At 41.7% G+C, this 13,895-nt stretch overlaps 1 protein-coding gene across 2 annotated transcripts in view; it reads right to left on the bottom strand.

The window, feature by feature from the left end:
* The window catches only part of LOC146813269 (vitelline membrane outer layer protein 1-like), a 169,926-nt gene that overhangs the window by 17,709 nt on the left and 138,322 nt on the right, over positions 1–13,895 (bottom strand). For both annotated transcript variants that reach the window (XM_085614738.1, XM_085614739.1), the window contains exon 3: positions 3,900–3,997. In XM_085614738.1, the coding sequence (XP_085470864.1) occupies positions 3,900–3,997 (98 nt within the window). The remainder of the gene's footprint in view (positions 1–3,899; positions 3,998–13,895) is intronic.

Here is a 13,895-nt window from a genome sequence, read left to right on the forward strand (position 1 = left end):
CAAAAAGAGGGATCATCCTTGTTAGGGGCATAAATGTTCATGACAAAGAGATCAGCATTACCATCAGACAACTTAGATAATAACCAACGTCCCTCTGTATCCTGTTCAGAGGAAACAATAGACAAACCAGAATGTTTAGAAACTAAAGTAAATACCCCATTTCTTTTGCCACAAGCATCTGAACAAGCAACATCAGAAACCCATTCTTTCTTCAAAAATGACGCCTCCCTAGCAGAGACCTTCGTCTCTTGAAAAAGGACTAGATCCGAAGAAAGAGATTTGCAGTAATCTAATATCTTTGACCTTTTTACTGGATGATTTAAACCTTTCACATTAAGAGAAAGTATATTCAATCCAGACATAAAACCAATAATAGGGAAAAATGATATTCTATATTTGATAGAGGATGTACAACAACCAAAAAAACTTGAAAACAAACACTAGCCACCAACACAAAACAGGAAGAATCCAAGGAGGAAATCCGAAGAGAGAAGAGGAAAGAAGAGGAAAGAGAAAGCAGGAAAGTAGGCAGAAGAAGAAAGAGAAGAATCAACAAGGAAGGTCTGAAAAAGACCAAATTCATACCAGGGGGGACATGGGAAGATGAGCAAGGGGACCATCGCGAGGGATAAAACAATCAGCATAACCAGCCCCAAAATAGTACATAACTGATTATACTTAACTTAGAAGGAAAAATATCTGATACATGAACTAGAATTCATTAGAGAATTCTAAAAACTATTCATCATGTAAGTCTAGATCGGAACATGTATATACCAAATTAATAAATATGTAACCAATACATTGTAACATAAAAGAATGGAGAAAACAGAAGAGGGAAAAATGTCCAATGTTACAAATGAGGAAATGGTGAAAAACAAGCTAATAACTATCTCAAATATGAGAAAGCATCAAAACCGATACATAACTTATGAAGAGCAGGAAAGAATAAAGAAAAAGAAACGATTTCCACAGAAGATTATAAGATGTAGTATGAAGAGAGAAGATGAAGCATAAGAAAGTAAAGGATGAAATAACTGACCAATATAACAGTCAATGAAGCTCTATGAAAGATAAATAAGAAAGCAAGTACATAGTAAAAAATGTAACATCTAAAGAAAGTTATCTAGTAAACTGTCCGCAAATACATAAACACTTGTTATACTTAATTTAATTTAAAGAGGCAAGAGTATCTTAAATATATAACTATATAAGTAAAATAGCAGTGGAATAAAATAGAAAAACTAACTATACAGACAATAAAGTTATCTCTATATATAGCAATTAATAAGTGTCTAAGAAGCAATTTATGCAGCTAAACCATAAAACAATACAGATAATAATCAATAACGTACTCCATAGAGACGAAAACACCAAAACAAAAGAAAAAATACAACACCGCAAGAGTCAGAAATTGAAACCAGGAAGAAAGGAAGAACAAGAATGAACCGGAACCTGACACATATAAAAAAACAAGCCAAAAGGAAAAAGAATAGTATGCACGAAAAAAGCGAACAGGAGTGAGACCAACCTATCAAGAAACAATATCACGAAACAATAGAAAGTACATAAAGAAGAAATATCGAAGATATCGGTCCATTTCACCATAAAGATATGAGGTAGACCTGACAAAGAAACGGAGAAAAAACACAGGCCACACTGAGCTTACACCATCACGCACGAGAAGAACAGCAACAGCACACCAACAACAGCGGACAATAAGACCACCATGCAGATCTAAAAAAGACAAACTTAATAGATCTGGATAAGAGAAAACTCATTGCAGTTATATGTAACCACGTCAGGTGCCAGAGGAACCAGGGTCCCGCGAGGCCTCCACTTGAAGTTCCATCTGCAGCTCCATCTGATTATCCAAAAATGAGGCTAAATCAGCAGGTTCATCAAAAATTCTGGAACGACCTTTGAAGGTAATGCGGAATTTTGAAGGGCCAGAAAAAGAAAAGGGAATATTCATCTCAGAGAGACGCTTCCGGAGATTAAGAAAGCCCTTCCTCCTTATTACTGTGTCCCTAGCGAAGTCCTGAGAAATTGAAATGCGATGGCCATTCCATGAGACAGTTTTAACCTTCCGCATATGAGCCAGAATTTGTTCCGTATGTTGATGGCGCAGGGGCTTAAAAATTATCGCTCTTGGTTGCGTGGCAGATTTAGAGCGAAAGGTGGGAACACGGTGTGCCCGTTCCAGCTCAAAGTCTTTTTGAAAAGAAATTTGTAGCGTAGAAGGAAGCCACTGACATAAGAACTCAATCATAGCAGGGGCATCCTTCTCAACACCCTCCGGAAGACCAAAAATGCGCAGATTGGATCTGCGGTTACGATCTTCTTGTTCAGTGAGATCTCTCCGCAATGCCGCCATTGAGCGTTCTAACTGGCAAAGAGTCCTAGATTGCTTCTGCATAGTATCCTCTGCACCACTAATGTGAGATTCTGTGGCTGATACACGAAGGGAGAGAGCCTTGAAATCATTCCTAATGGCTGCCACCTCCACTTGCAGCAAATCTGTGTTAGTCTTGGTAGACTGCGCAATGTCGTGAACCTCATTAAGGCGCGTCAGAATAGTCTCAAGCGTGGAAGTGGTGTCTTTGTGAGGATTGTCCGGAGTAGGAGATATTTGCTTGGACCTCTTAAGAGAAGCTTTAGAGTCCTTTGCGTCTTTAGCAGTTGGTGACAAGCCCAAATTTGCAGCCATAGAGCACACAGCCACTGTAGGCGCAAAATACAGCACCTCAGAGAAATGAAGGGAAGGAAAAAGCCAAAGGATACTAGTATATAATATATAAAAAAGAAATGAGCAAAAAGTGGAAAGCGCACTTTCAGCAGCCAACACAGGAAAGAACTAATGGCGGGCTTACATGGCAAATGAGAGGAGTCTCATGACAAAAATATAATGTTCTCCAGGTATCAAAAGAAATGCCTTCCGAACACAAAAAGACCAAGAAGCAGGGTGTCATAGAGCAGAAAAACACCAAATAAAGGCATCTGAGGCACTCTGAGGAGAAGTATAGTTAAAGAAAGTCCAAATATTCTCACCACAGGTAGTAATGCAGCGTGGGAAATGAACGAAGTCCAATATAAACATCCAGAACTATAAAGACAATCACCAGCACCTGCTTTCCATCATTCCTGGCAAGTTCGGAGAAAAAGCGCCACTGTGTTGTGGAGAAAAAGCATCTCCGTCAGATAAGAAAAAACAAAATGGCGGCCGCTCGTAAAAGCACCGAGCACCACCACAAAACGGCAGAAAAACAGTTATGGCAGCTCCAGAGATCGAAAATCCCGCTCAGGCAACACACGGCAACATCAGGGATAAAAGGCCACCTTTCAGCATGTATGGGGCAATGTGAGGTAATAAATAAGCCTCCGACGGCCCTCGCTCGGCACGGAGCTCAAGCGCGACCCGCCATCTCGTAGCGGCGCGCAAGCCACGCCCCCTCGTCCCAGTAAATATGTTTAACTGTTTTTGTGTCATGTGATGACATATATACTTTCTGGATTTAACTATTGCTGTTTTGCTGTTGTGGCTGATTTTAATGAAGTTTGCTACAGATTGAATCATGTATTTCCCTGAGAAAACACCCTTCCTGTGTGTGTCATAGCTTCCAGGGGTTGAGCAGTTTTTCTAAGTGAACGTTCTTGTGAACTAACATAATGCCATGTTGTTAGGCTGATGGTATCACCCTTCTTAGATTAATCAGCTACTTTCTCATCCTCCCATTTTCCTTTAAGCAGAAACTTTCCAATAAAATAAACATTCAAACAAGAGTTTTCTCTAGGGAAGCAACACATGAAGGACATTTGTTATATTCTTCTAAATATTTTGGAGACTAAAAAGAACACAAATGAGAGAAATATTTTTGCGGCTAATGCCCTGAACTTGCCTTCCTACAGAAGATTGAGTGGGGGAACCGGCTCCATTGCAGAATAGTCGTATTCCATTTATTGCAGTATTATCTTCACCACGAAATGGCTTGTCTATCTGTCATGGACAAAAAAATGAGAACAATCAAACTTTTTCTAAATAATCCATTATCTCTACCATATGAATTAACAAAGCATCACAGCGCCTAAACACCATAACGTCACCATGAACCTTTACTTGTAATCAACAGTGCTGCACAGTAGAAGATATTCAACTTGTGTGTGGCTTGACTCTCTCTCTTTTAAAGTGGCTTGTTAACACACTGGAGGAAAGCAGGGCACTGTACACAAATAAAACAAGCATTGGCAAATCCAATACCTACTGGTCTTTGCATCCTGGTGAGACGTGTATATGTTTTCATATTTTATTGCGACCAAATGCCACAAATCACTAGACAAGAAGAAAAACAAACATTTGCAATGCCAATAAGTCTAGTGTATGAATGAAAGGGCTTTTTGTGTTACTGAGTGGTGTAGGCATTCAATATGTAATCATACACACATTTTCTCACTCCTCTTTGCAGTCATGCCTCAGTTTACCAACACACTGACTCATCACTCCATTCACCCTCTTATACTTCTGCAATACAACACACACAAACTCAACAACATATAAGATTCATTAAAAAATACAAGTAGAAAAAAAGGAAACATGCGGTTTCTAAAAATGGCGGGCATATGTTTACAATAACCAAACTAAACATAGCAGCGGGTGTCTACCTTGCGAAGGCATTAATAATAGACTATCATTGTTTTAAACTTCAAGCATGGCTGCCACATTCAGAACCAACATGTCTGCCATCTTTGAAAGGTAAAACAATGATAATCTCTGAACAACAGCATTCCATAATGATCGCCTTGTTTAGAGGAAGGAGCCACGTGGAATGCAGGGCTCCGCAGGTGAAACATGCAGCAAGCAAGCAACCCATTAGCACTGCCTGAAGAGCTGTATTATCCACTTAAGAAACATTAAAATAAAAGGAGGTGAAGCATAGAAATGAATGATGAACTATAAAAAGAGAAAATGCAAAACTAAATGACTGGCCAACCAGCTCAGATACCGACGCACACTTATTTTCAGGTGGATGTTCACACATGATCAGAAAATGCCATCATTCATACATCAAAAGAGCCCATGACTGATGGAAACCCAATCATTACCCATAGCAGTCATGGATGGAAGCAGAGTGTAAATGTCACTTGATCCGAGTGGACACAAAGGCCCTCTATGTTTCTATTAGGATACATATGTATATATGAATACAAATATTATTTAATGATTAGTTGTATTACATGATCCTGGCAGACATCTAAGAAAAGGCTCTATCAGGAGAGGAGTTGGCCTAACGGCTAGGGCGCTCGACCTCGGACCTGGGGGAACTGGGTTCGAGTCTCGGTAATGACGCTGAACATTCTGTGATTCTGGGTAAATCACTTAATCTCCCCGTGCCTAAAAAATAATGAATATGTGTTCTAATGTAACGTAACTGGTGCTATGTAAAGCGCTCTGATACCTGATTGGATTTGGGTCAAGTTGGCGCTATATAAAACAGCAAAAAAGAAAAAAAAAATCAAGAATTATTACAGAGCAAATCTCCCCCTTGATTGTCAGAGTCAGTAACTGACATCTAAATAATTCACTGCAAAGCTAATTTGACATTTTGTGTGACAAAATACCCATCTGTAGGCGTTAATGCAAAGAAGTAACAATCCACCCTGAAATGCCTGCTGATGCTAACATATGCTTTACACAGACAATTTGTCAAGCCTATTGTGTTTATTATACCTTTGCATAATAAACAGATGAGAACTATGGCAACAGAAATATTTTTCCTAGTGAAACACTCAGGTCTGTAGATGAGCATAGGCTTTCCCACAACACACCCATCAGGCATGTGGTCGTAAAATAACATAGTATGCACAATTAAAGTTTGCAGAGCAAAATGCTATCTCTACCCAAAGGGCCAAACAAGGATTCCGACAGTACAAATCTTCTATACCCACGGTTTTTACAGAAGTTCACCAGCACCAAAATGCTTTCTTATTATGGTAATCTGTGAGATTTCATGCAACACAATGCCAATCTGTAGGGTTTAATAGGGAGTAATAACAGTCCACACCTAAATGCCCATTCACTTTAGCATATGCTTTTCGCAGTCAACTTGTCAGGCCTACTGCAGTTATTGTAACTTTTGATTACAAACAATCAAGCTTTTAACCTTTTTCAGTGGCTTGTCAGCATAAGCAACTCAGACCTACTGTGCTGGTTCATAAACTGTCCCACAAGTCATACATCAGGCCTACTGCAATAAAATAAACAATATGTAAAAACTAAAAGTCGCCAAAACAATAAGAAATCCCTAGCAGTAGGGACTAATAAAGATTACCAGAGTGCAAATCGTCTATCCCTGTTCTTTGTTCAGGTGGGTCACCAGCACTAAAACACTTGCATACTACAGTAATCTGCAAGATTCTAAGTAACAAAGTGCCAAACTACAGTCTTCAGCACAGTGTAATAGCCTTCCGCCCTTAAAAGCTGTTTGCCTTTAGCATATACATTTTACGATAACACAATAAGGGCCTGATTACGATGTCATCGGTTGGACCGCCGACAGCCCGTTGTTGGCGGTCCAACTACCGACAGCCCTTTGGTCCTTTGGTCCTACCAGCGTATTACGTTACTGGTGTTTGGACCCACAGCTTTCGAAAGCAACACCACCATGTCGGCCAGGATCATAGATCCCGACTGTGCGGCGGTCAGAAGTGTGTGTCTAAATAGCAGGGGTGCAGAGGCTGGCACCGCCGTCAGGATTACAATATCCCTTTCCTGACAACCTTTACAGGGCAGGGATCCTGCCATGTGAAAATTGTCAAAAAGATATTGAGGGGCACCCAAACAGGCCCCCGGGCATCGGAGCCTATGGTAAAATGTGCAAGGGGCAAAAGTAGTGCCCCTCTACATTTGCACTGTTGTGTGTGCACTGTGTGCCATGCACGACATAGCGCATGCACCTGGTGCTGTGATATGCTGGAGGCATTGCCTGGCAGCGGTATCTGCTACAGAACTTTCCTGTGGTTGCAGCATACCCCTGCCGTAGTCCCACCAAGTTCCGACCTCAATCCCAGTGGTCCTATTGAAATTCGGCAGTCGGACTGCTGCGTTCTCCTTGGGCGGTCTCCTGACTGCTGCAATGGCTAGCATTGTAATGAGTCTCTAGGTAAGTAAACTGCTTTGTCATACGATTTCATAGCAAACAGATCACACCTATGGAATCTAAAATCACTTTTAAGGAATTCACACCATTACCAATGGTTTAACACTACACATCCCACACCTATGTAAGTGCGAAGAATCTCACAACCATCAGGTGTACATTTATATAGTATATGCATGCACTTGTGAGTGCATTTTTATGTAGTGATGTTTCAGATAACTTTAGGGTGGTGTGATACGTCTGACTATAGGACAGTCAAAATTAGGAGAGTAAAATAGAACAGAAAAAGTAGAACCTTTCTCCAGACAAAACAATATGAAGAAGTCATAGAAAGACAGCAATGTCAGCAACCATCACCTGCCAGTCAGAAAACATAAGTGTTCACAGCTGCTTTTAAGATATTGTAAATGTCTGAAAAGATGTGATGGCACCATTAAAAAAATATGTTTAGAAAAATAGCCTTTTCAAATGATGAAATGTCAGGGAAAAGCGTATCTTGGCTTGTTAGAACCATCAACAAACTTAGGGGCTGATTACAATGGCGGGTGAACTTGGTCCACCCACCACCGTAGCAGTGATTGGGACCACCCGCCAGACATGCGGCAGTCCCACCACTGCGATTGGGCCTTTAACATTGCAGGCAGTGCTGCCTGCTGCAGCACCGTCCGCAATGTTAAAGGTGGATGCACCACATTTCCCTGCACCACGTGGCAGGCACCACACGGTGCCTGCCACTTGGTGCATGGAAATGCAAGGAGGTACCATGGGTACCCCCCAGTGCACTGACACCCCCCCACAAGGGGGGGCAGCAATGTGCCCCCAAACCCAATTCCTGCCAGCCTTTCCGTTGTGGCATCGCTGCCATGGAAAGGCCTCTTCCAGGACACATACTAATGTGGCGGACGGTGCCTGCTAGGCACCGCCACCATATTAGTGTCCCTTTTCCATCCACCATGGCGGAAAAGCGGCGGACAGACTTAGCGTCTGCCATGATGCCCACCCCCATCCTAATATGGCGGTTGGTAAATCTCTATCATAATGAGCCGCTTAAATCTTTTCTCTCATTTAAGCAATGCAACATAAGAGTTGTGTCGCTCTTGCGCCTGTTGTGTGGCACAAGGGGGGCCTCTGAGATTCACAATATACTGGTTGTCAATATATTGCCAAGATATTTTGGTATGTTAAAACCTTGTTCTCGACATTCAGGCATACAGCCTGATATACTTGTAGTTGTAATTTGGAGTACTGATTAACCAACTTCATTTTAGCTACACTGTTGATACTTCTTTGGAATTTTCTTATCATGCAAAAAAGGCATGACGTTTTATTAAAATCAGTTAGCTGCAATATGGGTAGTATTTTTTATGTTGCCAGCAGGTTTGATTTTTTTTTCTCCTGGGAACAGTTTCAGTGAATACCTATTTCAAATCTGAATGCTATTCTACATGTATGTTTCCTCCCCTCTCAACCTTTATCCCTCAATCAATCAATCAATCAATCAATCAATCAATCAATCAATCAATCAATCAATCAGGGATTTATAGAGCGCACTGTTCACACATGAGGGTTTCAAGGCGCTGGGGGGTGTCGGGCGGCTCAAAGGTCATCTGAAGAGACATGTCTTGAGGTGTTTCCTGAAGTATTGTAGTGTAGGGCTTTGCCTGATGCTGAGGGGAAGTTTGTTCCAGGTCTTGGCCACGAGGTAGGAGAAGGATCTGCCCCCAGTTAGTCCCTCATTAGTTTTTCCAGATGTTGCTAGATTTACCACTCCCTTCATAAGTACTCTGAACATTAATCAGTTTAATTGTATACGTTGTTCTTCATAAATCATGCACATTCCTCCTGGAACAGCTGCACTATATAAAAAAATACTTGTACTTTTGCATTGGGTCTCTTCTTATATACAAGATGAGATTACATTTCAGTCTGAACAAGATGTCACGCACTGGCGTTGGTCTGTAAGTCATCATTATCGTTCTGATCCTCTGTCTCTGTTACTGTAAAATTATGTGACATTAGCCAAGTCATGCATGTCAGGTACTTTCTTTGTTTTCTCTTACTGTTTTTCAACACCAGGTTTATGACTGTGCCCAACCCTCAGCGGTGCGTTCATTAGGGCGTAGGGGCATTCCCCACCAGCCGCCCACACCCGCAGCTCCTTCGGCATCTCTGAACTTAAGTAAACTCTCAGTTTACTTACGTTCAGAGACGCCGAAGGAGAACTAACAATGCATGACAGTCCGGTACAAAAGGGGGTGGTGATGGACAGAGCATCAGAACCAATCAAACACTCACACCCAGTCAACAGATCTGGGTTTGATCCATCACCATTCTTAGCCCACTCTGCCACCCCAGTTCAGACATGGCCATATGAAAATCAGTCTGACCCTGTGCCTCATGGGAACAGTCCAGCCCGAACTGCCAAGCCATGCCTTCCCTGGACCGGAAACAAGCTTCCTAGGACCGGTTTCTGGCATTTCAGCCATCTTCAGCCAGGCTTGCTTGAATCCAGTGGCAAAGTGAGCAAGGGACTCACTTCTGAGCATACCCTGCCAACTTATGGTGAACAAAGCGGTTCAAAAGGGGGTGGTGATGGACAGAGCATCAGAACCAATCAAACACTCACACCCAGTCAACAGATCTGGGTTTGATTCATCACCGTTCTTTAGCCCACTCTGCCACCCCAGTTCAGACATGGCCATATGCAAATCAGTCTGCCCTGTGCCTCATGGGAACAGTCCAGCCCGAACTGCCAAGCCATGCCTTCCCTGGACCGGAAACAAGCTTCCTAGGACCGGTTTCTGGCATTTCAGCCGTCTCCAGCCAGGCTTGCTTGAATCCAGTGGCAAAGTGAGCAAGGGACTCACGTCTGAGCATACCCTGCCAACTTATGGCGAACAAAGCAAAACCAAAGGAAATGACGGACAGAGTGTTGAACATTGCAAGCACTCACCCCCATTCAACTGATCTGGGTTTAATCCATCACCTTTCTTTAGCCCACTCTGCCACCCCAGTTCAGACATGGCCATATGCAAATCAGTCTGACCCTGTGTCTCATGGGAACAGTCCAGCCCGAACTGCCAAGCCATGTCTTCCCTGGACCGGAAACAAGCTTCCTAGGACCGGTTTCTGGCATTTCAGCCGTCTTCAGCCAGGCTTGCTTGAATCCAGTGGCAAAGTGAGCAAGGGACTCAGGTCTGAGCATACCTTGCAAACTTATGGCGAACAAAGCAAAACCAAAGGAAATGATGGACGGAGTGTTGAGCATTGCAAGCACTCACCCCCAGTCAACTGATCTGGGTTTAATCCAGCACCGTTCTTTAGCCCACTCTGCCAGTCGTAGGGCTTATTTTCTTCACGCACCTGACAGTTTCTTCATATCAAAATGCCTTCGCAGCAGGCAGTGTGCAGTGTGACAGTAACTATTTTCGCTCCAAAACAGGCTTTCCACGCAGAATTGGCTACACATTTACATGTAGTTTGCCTTGTAAATACTTTTCATCTTTTATTTGTATAATTTGACAGAGGAAATGCATTAAAGATTGAGTATGGTTCTGGGAGGAGCGCTCCTGATTTTCGGGAATTAAAAAGTGTATCACTTTATTGAGTCCTGTAGCCAATATTTTGAAAAGTATTTAAATTCTCGGTGAAGGATGCACGTTTCCATGGCCTCTCACTAGATTCCTGACAAGAGTGGATTGTATGCATTTGTGCACTTTTATAAAAATTCAAATGGAAAGATGTCTACTCCAGGGGGGTTACCTGTCACCATTGCCTTTTTCGCCTTTTCTTCTTCTCCTTCTGTTAGTTCTAGATCCAGTTTTTCACTAAATTGTAATTATAGTGTCGGAATCTCTATTTTATTCATAAACGTTTCTTCACTAGAGAACACTTCTGGGCAGTTAGTGGTATACAAATTTGTATAAAAACATACAGATTTATTTACGTCGACTATAGGATGTGACAGTTGTACTAGCAGCATTAGGTATGGCTGGAATAATCGATTGGGCTCGTGTTTGCCTCAGTGACCATGTTAGGGTGCGTCGTGTGTTTTCACCATCTTCATAGGTTTATCCTTTAATGTGAGTCGGGGACTTTTCTGCTGGTGATGTCGGCCTTTTATTGAGTTGGGATTTTTAGTTAATTAAGGACGGTAGCAGGGCTGGGGAAGGCTTGCTATGGTATACAGCCTACATCGTGCCAATCTCAAGTTCTAGACTGCTCTATCTTGTGCAGCTTCTGCAAGGCATTCAAGTCCCTCATGAGCATACCCGTTAAGTATGCCTTCCCTGCTTCCCTCAATATTGCGAGTTCAGGGAGTCTGCAAAGGCTTTGTTAACATCCATATATTCACAGATTAGATCCCATGGTTTATTTTTCTCTTCAGACTTAAGTTTCATGATGTTTAAAAGCCATTTTCATGCTTCAGGGAAGACCCGTTGCAGGTCTAATGTAGGGAGAATGGGCACATGGCCTGAGATATTGCCCACTTCAATCTCACATGTTTGTGTCTTAGTGTTTAGTAAAAATAAATGTATCCTCTATTTCGAGCAGTGGGCTGGCAAGAGGTAATACATTTTTTTCCCTGTTGGGTGCAGTAAGCTCTAAGGGTCTAACAGAGAGTGGTATATCATAAAGACCTTGAGTACACCCATTAAAGCATCTCTCCGGGGTGTCCAACTACCAGTTATATCCACAAAGGGTCTAGAAACATGCGCTAATCACCCCCAATTATTAATTAGCTAGGGCAAAATTCAGTGAGCAGTCCATTCACCAAGGATAGATAGTCAGGTCCATTTGGCATCTGTCGGGGGCATAAATAAAGCCATCGCTATGGTACTGTCCATGATTTTCAGTCGGTCAAAGACATATCCTGCTTCATCGATCCAATTCTTTTGTACTTGAACTGTGAATATGTATGTGGATAACCACCTCATTCTTCCTACTAGTGGTGGATGTTTCTTGCATTCGTCAGGTTGAATGCTGAGAGCCAGAGGAGGAGATCACTTTCGCCATTCAGTCTCATTTTAATTTTGCCGATTCAAAGTCAGAGATATTAGTTTCTGGTAATCGGACTCTAGTCTTTTAGAACCTAAATCAGACAAATGTTATTTTTTTCATCTAGTGTGTTAATCCAGTCACATTGATCAAACAGATGGGCAGTTCCGTATTTTATTAATGTGTCATTATAGTAGCGAATTTCAGTGAATGAAGTTATGTTGTGGCATATGGCAGGGAAGATTTTTGTCTTGGCTATACAACTCACATTCAAAGGATGAGGAACTCAATGTATGTGTTGTTCAAGAAGAAGGATCGGGTAATATTATTACTGTGTCTCACATTCAGGTTTCTGCCATTAGCTTTACATGTCTTCCGGTGACCGTGGTTCAAAGAGCACTGCCTCGTCTTACCCGAGTGCACCGTTCCTGGCTTGCGTTAACAAGATAAGAGTGTGCTTAGATGTCATATGTTTACATTGTAAGGCATTGTGTGCATTATAAAAGTAGATGTTTCATTAGAAGAGTCTTACCTTGGGTACTGCGTGTCCGCGAGGCGGCACTGAGATGGGTGAATGCTATGACTCCTGAATAACCTTTCTGCCTCCAGACATCACTCACTTCAACTGAGATCAAACAAATCCGTCAGAGAAAGAGTTGATGTTGGCATTGCCTCGTTTTTGATGGTATCTTCTTGAAAACAGTTTTGTTTAAGTGTGAAACATCGTTGAAATACTTCAAAGTAACCTGGCTTCAGAGCAAAAATACCAAGTGTAAAAAACGTTTATTTAAAGGTAAACACTGCAGTGGAGGTACAGTAACATCACAACACGATATTACCAGAATAACACACCACAATAACAGCAATACAGCACAACAACACAGCATACCATAACAAAACAATGCAACAGGAACACACCGCATAAACTATACAGCACACCAATAAGACACCATAAAACACTACTCAACAATGCAACAGCATCTCAATACAGCACAGCGTACCAACACAACACATTAACACAATGCAACACCATAACACACCAACCTAAAACAACACTGCAGCACACATTTAGAATTGTGTTGCATAAGGTTATTTTTTGTGTTTGTGTGTTGTGGTATAGTATTGTACCGTGTTGTGGTTGTACTGTTGTTATGTTGAGTAGCAGTGTGGCAAATTGTTGTGCTGTTGCAAAAGTACTCTACTGTACTATTTTTGTGTATTGTGTTTATTCATCTGTTGCATCGTTGTGCTCTGGTCTAGTGTTAGTATATCTTTATCTGTATTATTGTCAATTTGTTTGCTGTGTAATTTTTTTGTTGCGGTATTTGTCTGGTGTGGCTTGTGTTGTGTTTTTTTAGGTTGTGTGTCTATTTTGTGACTATTTTGTTGATGATGTGTTGCTTCTTGAGCTTTTTTGTTTTTGTATTACACTTGCATTTTGCTGCATTAGTTGTTGTAATGGGCTCTGTTTTGCTTGTTTTGTTGATTTATGTCCATTTATATTTTTTGTTGTGTTGTAATTTTACTTTGTGTTATGTCATTGTGTCGAGTTGTATGTTAGTACTCCATTTTGGAAATGGCAAGAAGTTTCTATTTGAACTGATGCCAGGCACCCTTTAGCACTAAACAAACGTGCCATGAGCAGAAAAATCATTAAGTCTGAAACCATGCGCTATATTACTTGGAAAGGATTCCTCTCCTCCTGCACTGTGGCAAACCAACACATATGCTTCAGTAAAAACA

This window comes from Triturus cristatus, chromosome 7, assembly GCF_964204655.1.
Source record: "Triturus cristatus chromosome 7, aTriCri1.1, whole genome shotgun sequence".
In the NCBI taxonomy this organism is placed as follows: Eukaryota; Metazoa; Chordata; class Amphibia; order Caudata; family Salamandridae; genus Triturus; species Triturus cristatus.